Raw genomic sequence first — 13527 nt, forward strand, 5'->3', positions numbered from 1 at the left:
TAGTCTAGGGCCAATTTAGGGGGAAGCCAATTAACTTATCCGTATGTTTTTGGGATGTAGGAGGAGACCGGAGTGCTAGGAGGAAACCTAAGCAGACACAGGGAGAACATACAAACTCTGTGCAGATAGTGCCTTGGCTGGGATTTGAACCGGTGAACCAGCACCGCAAGGCGAGAGTGCTAACCACTCCACCACCGTGCTGCCCTACTGTTGAACCTTGAGGCCTTGGACCCACTGGCAGCGCTTTTGCAGTGGTTACCGATCGTCGGCAATCAGCAAAGCGCTACAACAGTGGAACCGTATGGGGGTGGTTCCACTGGAAGTCTTGCGATCGTAGATCGATTGTAAAGCACTGCATGCAGCATTTTGGGAGTCATTCCAGCGGGATCGCATTAATGGCTGCAGAGTCAAATTGGGATTGCATTTGAAATCGCGTTACTTCCACAATTGGGGGATCGCGAGCATTCTGTGATTTTTCCGTAAAGCTTTCTACTGGGTGCCTAGCCTAAAGGTGGCTGTTATAATTTAAGTAGGCCTCAGTTATTTGGACTGAGTTAGTCAAAAAGGCTTGAGGAGCAGACCTGCCCTTTAAGGGATTTTCTCTTAGAGAGAAAATCTGCAGTTCTGTCAGCAGAACTAGAACATACCAAGAAGCTGTTCTATGGACAAGGCCGCAGGTCTCACTGACCTCAGCTTGTACGCCACTGGAACAATAAACATCAGCCATATTTACTAAATATCCACATTCCAGTAAGTAAAGGAAAGGTGACATTAAATATTAATCGAGTGGGTGGGTATTATGACACCACGAGGTGGCCCAACCAATAGTCTGGTCTAGGGGAGGGCAAATATGATGTCACATTTAACTCTTTCCTAGTTGGTATTAAAACCGAGGTGGGCGATCAGAGCTCACTCTGCTTCTGACTTTCCCACTAGATCTAAAGGCTGACTGGAACCTCTAAGTATTTCCATTCTACATGTAATCTGATATAATGTATGCTGTACATAGGTAGTCTAGTATAACGTAGTTAGGAAGAAGGTACCTGATTGACTTCAGCAGGAAGTCTAATCAAGAAGCTTGTAACGCAACATGAACATTGGCGTGGCTAGGATATGATGAACTGTGTCTCTCTGTATTTCTGTTTCTTGAATAAATAACGTAAACCTTGAAGAAGCCTGAGAAAGTCTATCTCCTGCTTGCTGTGTTGAGAGTCAAGTGATCTCACAGTCTGTGAGACGCAACTGTAAGAAGTTAATGGTGTCGAAGCAAGGTGATATAGAACAGTTTATAACAGTGGCCACACACCATACAATTTTTTTTAAATATCTGTTCAATTTAAGAATTTCAATCCATTTTTCGGACTGATTGTAACATTTCAAAAATATGACCAATGTACCACAAACCTATGTTCAATTTTTCCCCAATTATGATAAAAATGATTGGAAACTCTGACAAAATTGCTAGGGTGTGTATATTAATAAATTTACAATCTAACACACACCATACAATCTTTAGAAAGCTTGAAGAAAAATATCTGGCATTCCGAATCGATAAAAATCGAAGAAAATGGGAAATCCGATCGGATTTTTCAGTCGAATGAAAAAAAAGCTTTCGATTTTTTTCGGGAGATCCGATCGTTTTTATCGAATTGCTGTAAAATCAGATCATTTTATTGTATCATGTGTGGCCACCTTCAGTGAGACTATAGGATTCTAGAAAATTCCTATTTATAATTAAGACTAAAATTTAATTTTACTTTAATTTTATGTTGTAACAGTAGAACTATGATTAGAAAGGGAGGTTGGGTTGAATCACTACTCAAAATATTTTATATCAACAGGTGAAGTGCGCCTGTACTGAATATTTATTTTTAGGTAAAAAATACATGAATGTTTTTTTCACAGGACCCAACTCCAATATTGCAAGGAATTCTTGTGTTAGTCAAGAAGGATAATGTCCTTACATCGGCTGCAGACACTGATGGAGAGGATACATACTTTTATTTGCCTCTAGTAGATGAGGCTTCTTGGAGAAAAGATCAGAAACAACGTGACTTTATAAGGCAAGTCTGTATTTTGAGCCTATACCTATAATCTCATGTTGCACACAGGTTTCTGTAAACATTTTAATTGTTTCACCACTGAAAAAAAAATAGTTTCAAAGAGTTTTATTGGGATAATTCATAACGGTATAAAACAACAATACAATGTAATGATTATGTCCCCAGTGGGAAAAATGTACACCAAAGCCAATATTGTACAGGCATTATCATAGATGTAATGGTATACGGTCTGGGGATGCAGAGAAAATTGGAAGAATACAAATAAATACACAAATTTGCAACAAAAAAAGAGCTCTTTAAGATATGTCTTGTGCCTTATGGGGAGGTAACCAGTGATCTCACGCCTGCTGCATCAACATAGGACTGGCATGGCTGCCATGTTTTTAAAAATACATCCATGGTATCGTTCACTATCGCTAGAAGCCTTTCAACAATTATGATATCGCTGAAAATGGTAATGGTTTGATCCAATGACAGGGTGGGCTCTTGCCATTTTCGCGCTATGTGTAGTCGAGCTACTTTGGCAATGTGTTGAGCAAGTCCATGACGTGGGAATTTCCACCCCCATGGCTTGTCTCTTATAAGCAACACTAGCTGATTGCCCGGCGTTGCCCGGAGATGTATTTGGCTGGTGTTGGCTCCGCATACTTTTTCTAACCCTAACACACAATTACTCAATGACCAAATTTGTGAGCTTTGCGGTCTTTGGTATCGATAATTTGCATTGAAATGAAAAAAATCTGATTGGCTGTTTGTGGCTTCACCCCCTTTTCTGAATTTGCACCCCAGTCACCCAATAACCAACTGTACCAGGTATGAGGCCTGTGCCATTAACAGTTCAAGAATGGCAGCAATTAAATATTCCCCTTGAAAAGCAATAGGTGAAGTTTGATTCACTTTTGTAGGCTCCACCCACTTTTCTGAATATTAATCCCAGTCACCCAGTGACCAACTGTGAAAAGTTTAAGAACCCTGCCATTAACAGTGTAAGAATGGCTGCAGTTTACATTTTCCCAGTGAAATTTGTATTTGTCTCCACCCACTGATGACCCGGCGTTGCCCGGGAATGTATTTGACTGGTGTTGGCTCCGCCCACTTTCTAACCCTAATGCACAAACACTCAATGACCAAGTTTGTGAGCTTTGGGGTCCTTGGCATCAATAATTTGTATATTCCAATAGAAATTAAACAAATCAGATTTGCTGTTTGCGGCTTCATCCCCTCTCCAGCATTTGAACCCCAGTCACCCAATGACCAACTGTAGCAGGTTTGAGGCCTCTGCTATTAAAAATGTAAAAATGGCAGCAATTTAAATATTCCACTTGAAAAAACAACAGGTGAATTTTGATTGGCTATTATAGGCTCCACCCACTTCCCTAAATATTAATCTGGGCACAGTTTGGGAACCCTGCCATAAACAGTGTAAGAATGGCTGCAGTTTACATTTTCCCAGTGAAATGTGTTGTTTGCTCCGCCCACTGTTTGTAACCTGGACATACAGTCATTCAGTGACCAGTTTTGTAAACTTTTGGGTCCTTGACATCAATAATTTGTATTTTCCCATGAAATGAAATGAAACAAATCTGATTCACTGTTTGTGGCTCTGTCCCCTTTTCCCAATTACCAACTGTACCAGGTTTGAGGCTTGTGCCATTAACAGTGCAAGAATGGCAGCAATTTTAATATTCTCCTTGAAAAGCGACATGGGATTTTTGATTGGCATTTTTAGGCTCCACCCACTTTTCTGAATATTAATCCCAGTCACCCAGTAACCAGCTGTGCAAAGTTTGAGAACCCTGCCATTAACAGTGAAGAAAGGCTGCAGTTTACAATTTCCCAGAAAAGTCTGTTTTTAACTCCACCCACTTTTTGTAACCTTGACACACAGTCACTCAATGACCAAGTTTGTGAGCTTTTGGGTTCCTGGCATCAAAATTGTGTGACTGGAAGCACTTTATCCAGCAAAGAAATCTGGCTGTTTGTGGCTCCACCCCTTTACTGAATTTGAACCCCAGGCGACCAACTGTAGCAGGTTTGAGGCCTCTGCCATTAACAGTGTAAGAATTACTGCAGTTTCAATATTCCCCTTGAAAATCAATAGGTGAATTTTGATTGGCTCTTGTAGGCTCCACCTACTTTTCCAAATATTAATCCTAGTCACCCAGTGACTAACTGTACAAAGTTTGAGAACCCTGCCAGTGTAAGAAAAGCTGCAGTTTACATTTTCCCATGAAAAAAGTTAGTTGTTTTTGGGTCCGCCCACTATTTGTAATCTTGACAGTCACTCACTGACCAATTTTATGAGCTTTGGGGTCCTTGGCATCAATAAGTTGCATTTTACCATTGAAAATAAACAAATCTGATTGGCTGTATTTGGCCCGCTCCCTTCAGAATTTAAACCCCAGTCACCCAGTGACGTACTGTAGCAGATATTAGGCCTCTGCCATTAAGAGTGTAAGAATGGCAGCAATGTAAATATTCCCCTTGAAAATCAAAAGGTGAATTTTGATTGGCTGCTGTAGGCTCCACCCACTTTCCTGAATATTAGTCTCAGTCATCCAGTGACCAACTGTGTCACCCACCTACCCAGTTTCAGAACCCTGCCAATAACAGAATGGCTGAAATCAATCTAACAAATCTGATTGGCTGTTTGTTGCTCCACCCCTTTAGTGAATTTGGACCCCAGTCACCCAGTGACTGAGGGCTCGTTTCCAGTAGTGCGGTGCGAATCGCCGGGATTCCACCGCTGACGAAATCGCATGCGGATGCGATTCCGCGTGCGTTTTTTGCCGCGATTTCGCATAGGCAGGGTATATGCGAATTTAACCATGTCACTGCCTGGTTCAATTTAGATTACTTTTGGTGCGAATTCGCACGCGAAATCGCGGCAAAAAACGCATGTGCGATTTCCCCTATTAAATACATTGCCTGCGAATCGCCTGCATTCCACACGCAGGCGAATTCTGCAGGCTCTACCGTGCAGAAAAATCCTGCACAGAAAAACGCACCAAAAAACTGACAAGTGGAGACAGGGCCATCCACTTGTATTGGTTATGCGAATCAGCATACAGACAACGCATGCGGATTCGCTCTAGTGGAAACGGGCCCTGACTGTATCAGGTTTGAGGCCTCTGCCATTAACAGTGTAAAAATGGTAGCAATGTGAATATTCCCCTTGAAAATCAATAGGTAAATTTTGATTGGCTGTTGTAGGCTCCACGTACATTTCTGAATATTCATCCCAGTCACCCAGTGGCCAATTGTGTCAAGTTTGGGAACCCTGCCATGTTAAATATGTAGTTGTTGGCACCACCCACTTTTTCTAATCTTAACATACAGTCACTCAATTATCAAGTTTTTCAATTTTGGGGTCCTTGGTATCAATAATTTATATTCCCATTGAAAAATAAACAAAACTGGCTGTTTGTTTGAACCCCAGGCACCCAGTGACCAATTGTACCAGGTTTGAGGCATCTGCTATTAACAGTATAAGAGAATGGTAGCAGCTTAAATATTCCTTTTGAAAATCAAAAGGAGAATTTTTATTGGCTGTTGTAGGCTCCACCGACCTTCCAAAATCTTAATCTCATTCCCCCAGTGACCAACTGTGCAAAGTTTGAGAACCCTGCCATTAACGGTGTAAGAATGGCTGCAGTTTATATTTTCCCAGTAAATGTTTTTGGCTCCGCCCACTTTTTGTAACCTGGACACACAGTCACTCAATGACCAAGTTTGTGTGCTTTCAGGTTCCTGGCATCAAAAATGTGTGAATGGAAGCAGTTTATCCACCAAGGGAATCTGATTGGCTGTTTGTTGCCCTGCCCCTTTAGTGAATTTGAACCCCAGTCACCCAATGACTGACTGTAGCAAGTTTTAAACCTCTGCCATTAACAGTGTAAGAATAGCAGCAGTTTAAATATTCCCCTTGAAAATCAATAGGTGAATTTTGATTGGCTATTGTAGGCTCCACCCACTTGCTTGAATCTTAATCTCATTCACCCAGTGACCAACTGTGGCAAGTTTGGGAACCCTGCGATTAACAGTCTAAGAATGGCTGCAGTTTACATTTTCTCATTTAAAAGGAATGGCTGAAATTTAAATGGGCTGCTTTTCCTGGATTTGTAACCTCGGTCACCAAGTGACCAACTGTGCCAAGTGTGGGGATTCTGGCTTGATTACTGTGAGAATGGCAGCCTTTTACATTTTTTCCATTGAATTGAAAGGGGGGAAATCTGATTTGCTGTTTGTAGCTCCGCCCACGTGTGCAGCGGGGAGGCGAGACCCACAGAACATATCATCTCAGGTAATAAGGGATCTTCATACCAAGTTTCGTTCAAATCTGTCAAGCCGTTTTCGAGTGATCGCGGCACACACACACGCACACACACAATTTTATATATATAGATTAGAAGACCAGGGGATACGGTCATCTCAAGGACAGTGCCAAGTAAAGCTGTAAATCACAGATTTGCTCTCTAGATTGTAAGCCTTTGGGCAGGGTCCTCACTCCTTTTGTGTCCTACCTGATCATGCACCTCTATTACTGTGAACCCATGCTATGCATTTGAGTGAACCTAACTTGCCTAACTCCATGCTCCCATCCAGTGACTGACTAAGCATTACCTTGTACTCATACTGTGCTGTGTGATCTGGTTTTCTTGTATTCCTGTATTGTCATATTGCTGTTTGTCACCCCTAAATATTGTCTGTAACCTAAATTAATGTCCAGCGCTGCGTAATATGTTGGCGCTTTATAAATACAACAAATAAATAAATAAAATAAATAAGTGTAAATAGTAACAGCAACAGCACTGAGGTGCACAGAGCCTCAGGAGAGTGAAACGATCGTCAGGCGGTCCACCACTCCCATCTCACCCCACAGCCTATTAGATCGGGTAGGATTTTACTCTGAAGCACAAAGCGTATGTTTTCCTGTGACAGCCGGATACAATAAAGCTGTTTTTATGGTGGAGAGGGCTGGGGACGGCTGCGTGGGTGCTCCTACGCCCGTCCCCAGCCCTCTCCACCTCCCGTAGGAGGTTTCTATCAAACTTTTGCACCTGATCATCCTCTAGGAGGACTTATTTGAAGTAATACTGGTAGCACTGTTTGCACTTGTTAATGGTTGCATCTCAGGAGATAATTTTTGGTCATTTATTTGTATTTATGTGTGTTCCTTTCCTGTGAATTGTAGTGGTGCAGTCTCACTTATTATCCCATATACTTACCTTTTACTGTGACGCTGAGATATATTTTCACCACTACTCCTTGGGCTCTTTACACACTGCTTATTGCACATTATCATGTTATATATAATATTTTTTGTGCAATTGTTAACACCTACCGCAGGGCTTAGAGCCTTTATTGTATGATATCAGGGGGCCTTTCTGGGCTGGGTATGGCACTGCCTTGCTTTTAATACTTTTTATAGTTGGCATAATAAAGGAGAATTTTTGCATTTACTTTTTGCATCAGTCATTTGTTCTTGATAATTATTTCCATATACCTTGTGGGGGTTCCCTTTTCCTTCTTTTTGCCTTTTCTCCAGGATAGTAAATCACAGAGACAAAATATTCATATGTATGTTACCTTGGCAAAGAGGAAAATATAAATAGATTTTACTAATAATACGTGGAGAGTTCAGATTCACTTTAGGTACATAAAAACTAAGGCAAAATCCTTCACAAGCCACAAGCTGACCACAAGGCAAGAAACAGCAGGAATATGGCTCCATCCCCTGACCAGTTCTAATCCACACAGCTTTTAAAGGGACTCTGTAACAAAAATGTTAGCATTATTTCTCCTATCCTACAAGTTCCTAAGGTGGCTCCATGGTGCTCTGGCTTACTGCAGCACTTTCTACTTGCACTGTCTCTGTAATAAATCAGCTTATCTTTCCCCTGGCGGACTTGTGGGCTGTGTCTGGAAGATTGCCAACTCTTCAGTAATGTGAACAAGTTAACTCCTTCCAACCCCTCCAGTGCTCCTGTGATGATTAATCCTCACAATGTCCCTTGCTCTCACTGTCAGCTTGTCTGCTATCTGTGAGGCTGATAAACACAGACTGATAAACTGAACAAAGAATAGCTGGCTGAGGAGGAAGCTGCCTGTCAGGCTGACAGGAGTGCAGAGCCGAGACTCCAGGCTCTAAAGACACAGCTTGTCATGCTTCATTGACACAGAGCTCTTTCAAAACTTGCATATAACCTCTGGAGACTGAATTCAATGTGTAACTCACTGAATTCTCTGTGTACTCACTGTGTATTAACTGAGTTAACTGCTCTGCTGATGTACTTCCTGTTTTGGTGGCCATCTTTTCTGTTTACAAAACAGTTTATAAAACAGTTTTTTTACCCTCCTTTATTGCAGCGGAGAGCAGCAAAAATATTACAGAGGGGGCTAGGAGATGACCCCAAACAGGCAGGGATGTTTGTTTATACTTCATTTTGTGAATACAGATTCTCTTTAATACTGTAGAGGAAACCTTGTAAAGTGGGTTGGTGGGACTCCTTACTCTCTCCCACATTGCAAATCACATTTGTCCTGATGTTAAAGCGGACCTGAACTCAGACTGTCCTCTCTGCTCTAAAAGATACACAAAACATTTCTTTGTTGCAGCTGAAACAAATTCTAAAATAAATCTGCCCAATTTCCCCTTCCTGCATCATGGAAGCAGACATATTGTTAACATTGTGTGCTTTGAAATGAGCTGATCTCTACCATGGCAGTCATATGACACGGGGAGGATCAAATTACAACTTGTGATTAGACACAAAGGAGGGGGAATTAAACAGGCTAAACGCTCTAAATATATACAGGGTGCATTTGTCTGTTTTCCTTCTGTCCTGTGCAAGAGGTCAGGTCCACTTTAAGGACAAAAGACACACTCCCATCTCAGAAATGCCAGGAGAAGGTGAGGGGAATAAAATTGTGTATTTATAGTAAAATCTGGACAATCTAATAGCCATTCCCACTCAGGAAAATAGGTGTAAAGAATCATCTATAGCTGGTTACCCATTAACCAGGAAGGGATGAATATGAATAAATTACAAAAGAGTGTTTAATTAAATAAAACATACCTTTTAAAATCCTTTATTAAAGGTAAATCCCCCCATGTATCTCATACATTATCAACGTGTATGCTACACAGCCTAAAGAGTACTCTATACGATGCCACTGTTAAAGTTTACATGTGTACCCACTAAGATGCAAATAAATGCATGTGATGGTACCTCATGAAATGATGGCACCCAGCAGCTGACTGTATCTTTCTTTTTACAGAACACTGCTTCCATACTTGTTTCAAAGCCAAGTGCCAGGGATTTGCTTCAATGCCAAAGAATTTCTACGATCAGTTATTCCAATCTTCAGGGAGATCCTCAGCTTGGAGACAGGTACAATGAGAGTAGCCTGGCATTGCGGTATACATTACTGACAATGCCACACATAATGCTAGGTTATATTATTGGAAGGCTTAGGGCCCTTACTCAATTCCCGTTTTCTCCTAGGAGATCATTTTTCATCTTCTGTTTAAAAAACAACAACTTTTCAGCACTCTGCAGTTGAAAAAGTACCAAAAAGTAGGCAAACGACTGCTGTCAGAATTATTCTGAGTATTTTCTTGCTTAGGCATTTTATTGATTAGATGTGAAAATATCACCTAGAAGAAAACATAGAAGTTAAATATTAAAGGGTCCCTGAGCAGTGATTAACAATGAAATCAGGACTTACCCGGGGATTCCACCAGCCCCCTGTAGCCTGTGAGGTCCCACGGTGTCCTCTGGGTCCCCTCCGTGGTCCCGCTGGTGGCTCTGGTAGGTGTGCGACTTTGGCAAAAATTGGGCATGCGCAGTACAGAGACCTAGCCATCCATCACCTGTGTGTCACCCCAGATGTGTCAAAGCAGATCTTCAGCTAAACATTCTTTTATATTTTGTTATAGGTAAAAACAGATACTTACCTCAAGAGGGGGAAGCCTCTGGATCCCAAAGAGTCTTCCCCCATCCTTGTATGTCAGCCCGTTGCAGCGCTGGGAACCCCTGGAAAGTGGCCTCCCTGCTTATGCTCACTAACATCGCCCTGCTCAAGCTTCAGCACAATTAGCTGAGCCCTGTTGGGTCCGTGCTGCTGCGCCTGTTCATTAGCCTCATCCAGCCTGGCTTTTTCAGAAGAACGCCGAGCAGAACAGTGTTAGTACAGCTTCAGGAGCTGTCAACAGATCCCGACAAACTTTTTTGGGAGTCCCAGGGCTGGAACGGCCTGTGGAGGAGGACTAGGGAAGCCTCTTTAGGATCTGGAGGCTTCCCTCTCCTGAGGCAAGTACTCCCTAAGGGAACTTTTTTCGCTTTAGGTCCACTTTAATTCTGTACGGAGTGAGGATATGTGATAATGTTTCAAATTAATGTTTGTGTCACTCTCTGTGACATTCTCTCTCCCTTCCTTCCCCTTTTTGTCCTACTGCTGGGTGCCATGAGGGTGGGTTGACAGGAAAACTCTCCTTTGGGGATTACCCAGCATGAATGTACCTCTAGCAGAGTGGGGGATTGTAACAAAGTCTGTTATGTTTTCATTGTTGCTATTTCTGTCCCTGTGGGACATATTTCACTTGTCCCTATGGCTGGACAGTGATCTTGTAACTGTTTATCCAGAGATAAACTGGAGAGCATATTCAGATGTATCACATACTGTATTTACTCTGAAGACTGACTTGTTTCACATTCTAATGCTATGTGGATGGGTGAAGAGGTCCAAGACTGGATTGGTAACAGGCTGAGCATCTGTGGTACATATACTGCCCCAGGGCAGGATAAAATAAGAGCGGGGCCAAGGAAAGCTTTGAAGGTGCAAAGCAAGCAAAAACAGAGTCCCTCGTTAGAATTTTTATGTCCCAGAATCTAAAACTGATGACAAGCTCTGGACCATCAGATTCAGGAAAAACTGTCATCAGTATGGATGCTCTATTATCACAGCTGAAATATTTCTCATTGCACTCAGAGCTTTGAAGTAAACGCGGTTTATGCAGGCTGTATCCACTGCATCTGATCTATGTGGGGGAGAACTTTGCTTGCATCGTAGCAGCTGGAAGAGCATAAAAACCAAACTACAAGCTTTAACATAAACTACTTTTAAATGACCCTATAATGTTCTCCATTATATCCCAGGGATGGTCATTACAAAATTCAAAATAAGAAATTGTCATTGCTCTGTCTCTTGGTTCGATAACCTCTGATCATCCACTGCTTTCCTAAATGTGACCCTTATGTAGGTGGCACCTATACCATTGGACATATCTGAGGTGAAGATGATCATTCCAAGCTATGATGGGTTGTGCAGGGAGCAGCGGTGTTTATACCAGTATTATAACTAAAAGGCTGACTTATTGTGAGTTGGTGGTAGGGGCTCTGTTATAGAAACAGTTAAGAAAGCAAACAGAGCTGTTGCACCTTATAGTCAATCAGCTTATTTTTTTTTGAAGGCTGCAGAGGCTTCGTAGACAGTATGAGATGCTTTGAGGGCAATCAAGCCAACCCAAAGACAGCAAATGAACGTATACTATATAAAAGATGATACGAACATGTACAATGAGGGGGAAATGCCAAGAAAGATTGGCCGAGGATCGAGCAATAGGATCAGGGCCAATAAATTGTGATGGGGGCACAGATACACAGAAAAGCAACAGAAACCAACTGAACTGAGGTTCTGGCAAAGTTCTGTGATGGGCGAAGTTTTTAAAGTAAATCTGAAACGAAAAAAAAAACTTATGAGATAATAAATTGTATGTGTAGTACGCATACCAAATCTAACATAAGTACCAAAGAAAAGTGTCTCATGCTGTTTTACAGTACAGGAACAGTTAAAAAACTTGAGTTGTTATCTATGCAGTAGAGCTTCTCTGAGCTATTCGATCAAGTTGGTTGAACTCAGTCCTGTTTTCTAAAGAGCTTAAATATCCAAGAAACAGTGAGAGACAGCATAATATAAGGTTTTACTGCAGGAAAGTTCAAATGGTCATTAGCTCTGCTCTGTTTTACAGCTTAAAATACATAGTGTGGTTTCTAAACTCCAAATATGACAGTATGATACAATGCTAAAAAAAAGCTATATAACCGAAATAAAAAATATGAGACTATTTTCTTTGCTACTAGTGTTATAATAACAATAATAATAATAATCCGAACATTTGTATATCTCTTTTCTCCTGTTGGACTCAAAGTGCTTGTGTTCTATGCATTATCTGTAGTACACATATAATTCATTATCTCATAAGCTTTAGCCAAATGTCACATTTTTCAAGGAGTGATTACGGGTACCTGGGGGAACGAGGAGAGGAACGGACAATGCACAGCGGTATGTGGATCCAGCGTGAACATACCACTGTGCTTAGCTTAGGTAGCTTTGCCTCAGGTCAGGTATCCTTCAGTAGGTGTAAATTACAATTTTAGTCGTCTCAGAGGATCCCAGCTTATAAACGCAAAGTCTTTCTTTACAATCAGTTTGATATAATTTACTTCTCAAACTTTTTATGTTGCTTTTATTGGAATTCCATGTTTCTTGGATAATTTTCTATTTTCCTTGCACCACGAATGGACTGTCTGGCCACCTAAGGTGCAAATGTTACGTCAGACTACAGTACTATTAATAGAGTACATACTGTGGCGGCGCCGCTCAGTTCGGCACAGGGTGAGCTGAATGATGCCACTAATTTCTGAGGCGGAATTAAATACTATTCACCCTCCGAGTTGTAGCAACTCAGAGGGAGATGTAACTCCCTCTGGCAACCGTTGAAGAACCGAATTAGCGCAGCATAGCATTTCTGCCACGACGGTGCCAAGCTTTGGTGCACAGTGCTCTGCGCTGCTCTCCAAAATAACCTGCTTCGCTATTGATGATATACTGCAAAAAAGAATGCCTTCATTATTATATTATTAATGACATTTTCATAATACATATTTTCAGTCCTGCAGAGTGTTGTCCTAGACCCAAGAATAGCAGCGTGGCTTCTAAACCCCGTCGACAGTAGTCCAACATTTGAAGATTTAGTGAAAAAGTATTGTGACAAGATAGAAACAGAGACTGCGGACCCCTCTACAGATGTTTGTATATGTTGTATTTGATTTGAGCTGTATTTCATTGTATTATTGGTAGAGAATTTTAACTCTGATACAGTGTCAGATCATTTGTCAGATTTGATTAACATCTGCTGGTCGTCGCTGGTGAATTAAGGTGTCTTCAGATCTAGAAAAGCTGCCCCAGCCTGCCAATTATGGCCACCCAAAGCTCCCTTTTCATACTGAAACCGCCAGTCTCGAGTGCGGGACCAGGCTCCGTCATTGGACCAGGCTTCGTCATTGGACCAGTTACAGGCTCCGTCATTGGACCAATCACAGCACTCCCTAGGCTCTGTGATTGGCCCCAATGACTGAACCTGGTTCTGCCTTCAAGACCGATGGCTCCAGTAAGAAGA

At 41.7% G+C, this 13527-nt stretch overlaps 1 protein-coding gene across 1 annotated transcript in view; it reads left to right on the forward strand.

Annotated features, from left to right (window-relative positions):
* POLN (DNA polymerase nu) overlaps positions 1-13527 on the forward strand; it is a 149343-nt gene that overhangs the window by 47776 nt on the left and 88040 nt on the right. The window contains exons 7-9 of the mRNA XM_068276030.1: positions 1906-2063; positions 9345-9457; positions 13020-13156. Coding sequence (XP_068132131.1) covers positions 1906-2063; positions 9345-9457; positions 13020-13156 — 408 coding nt within the window. The remainder of the gene's footprint in view (positions 1-1905; positions 2064-9344; positions 9458-13019; positions 13157-13527) is intronic.

Source organism: Hyperolius riggenbachi, chromosome 1 (assembly GCF_040937935.1).
Source record: "Hyperolius riggenbachi isolate aHypRig1 chromosome 1, aHypRig1.pri, whole genome shotgun sequence".
Lineage (NCBI taxonomy): Eukaryota > Metazoa > Chordata > Amphibia > Anura > Hyperoliidae > Hyperolius > Hyperolius riggenbachi.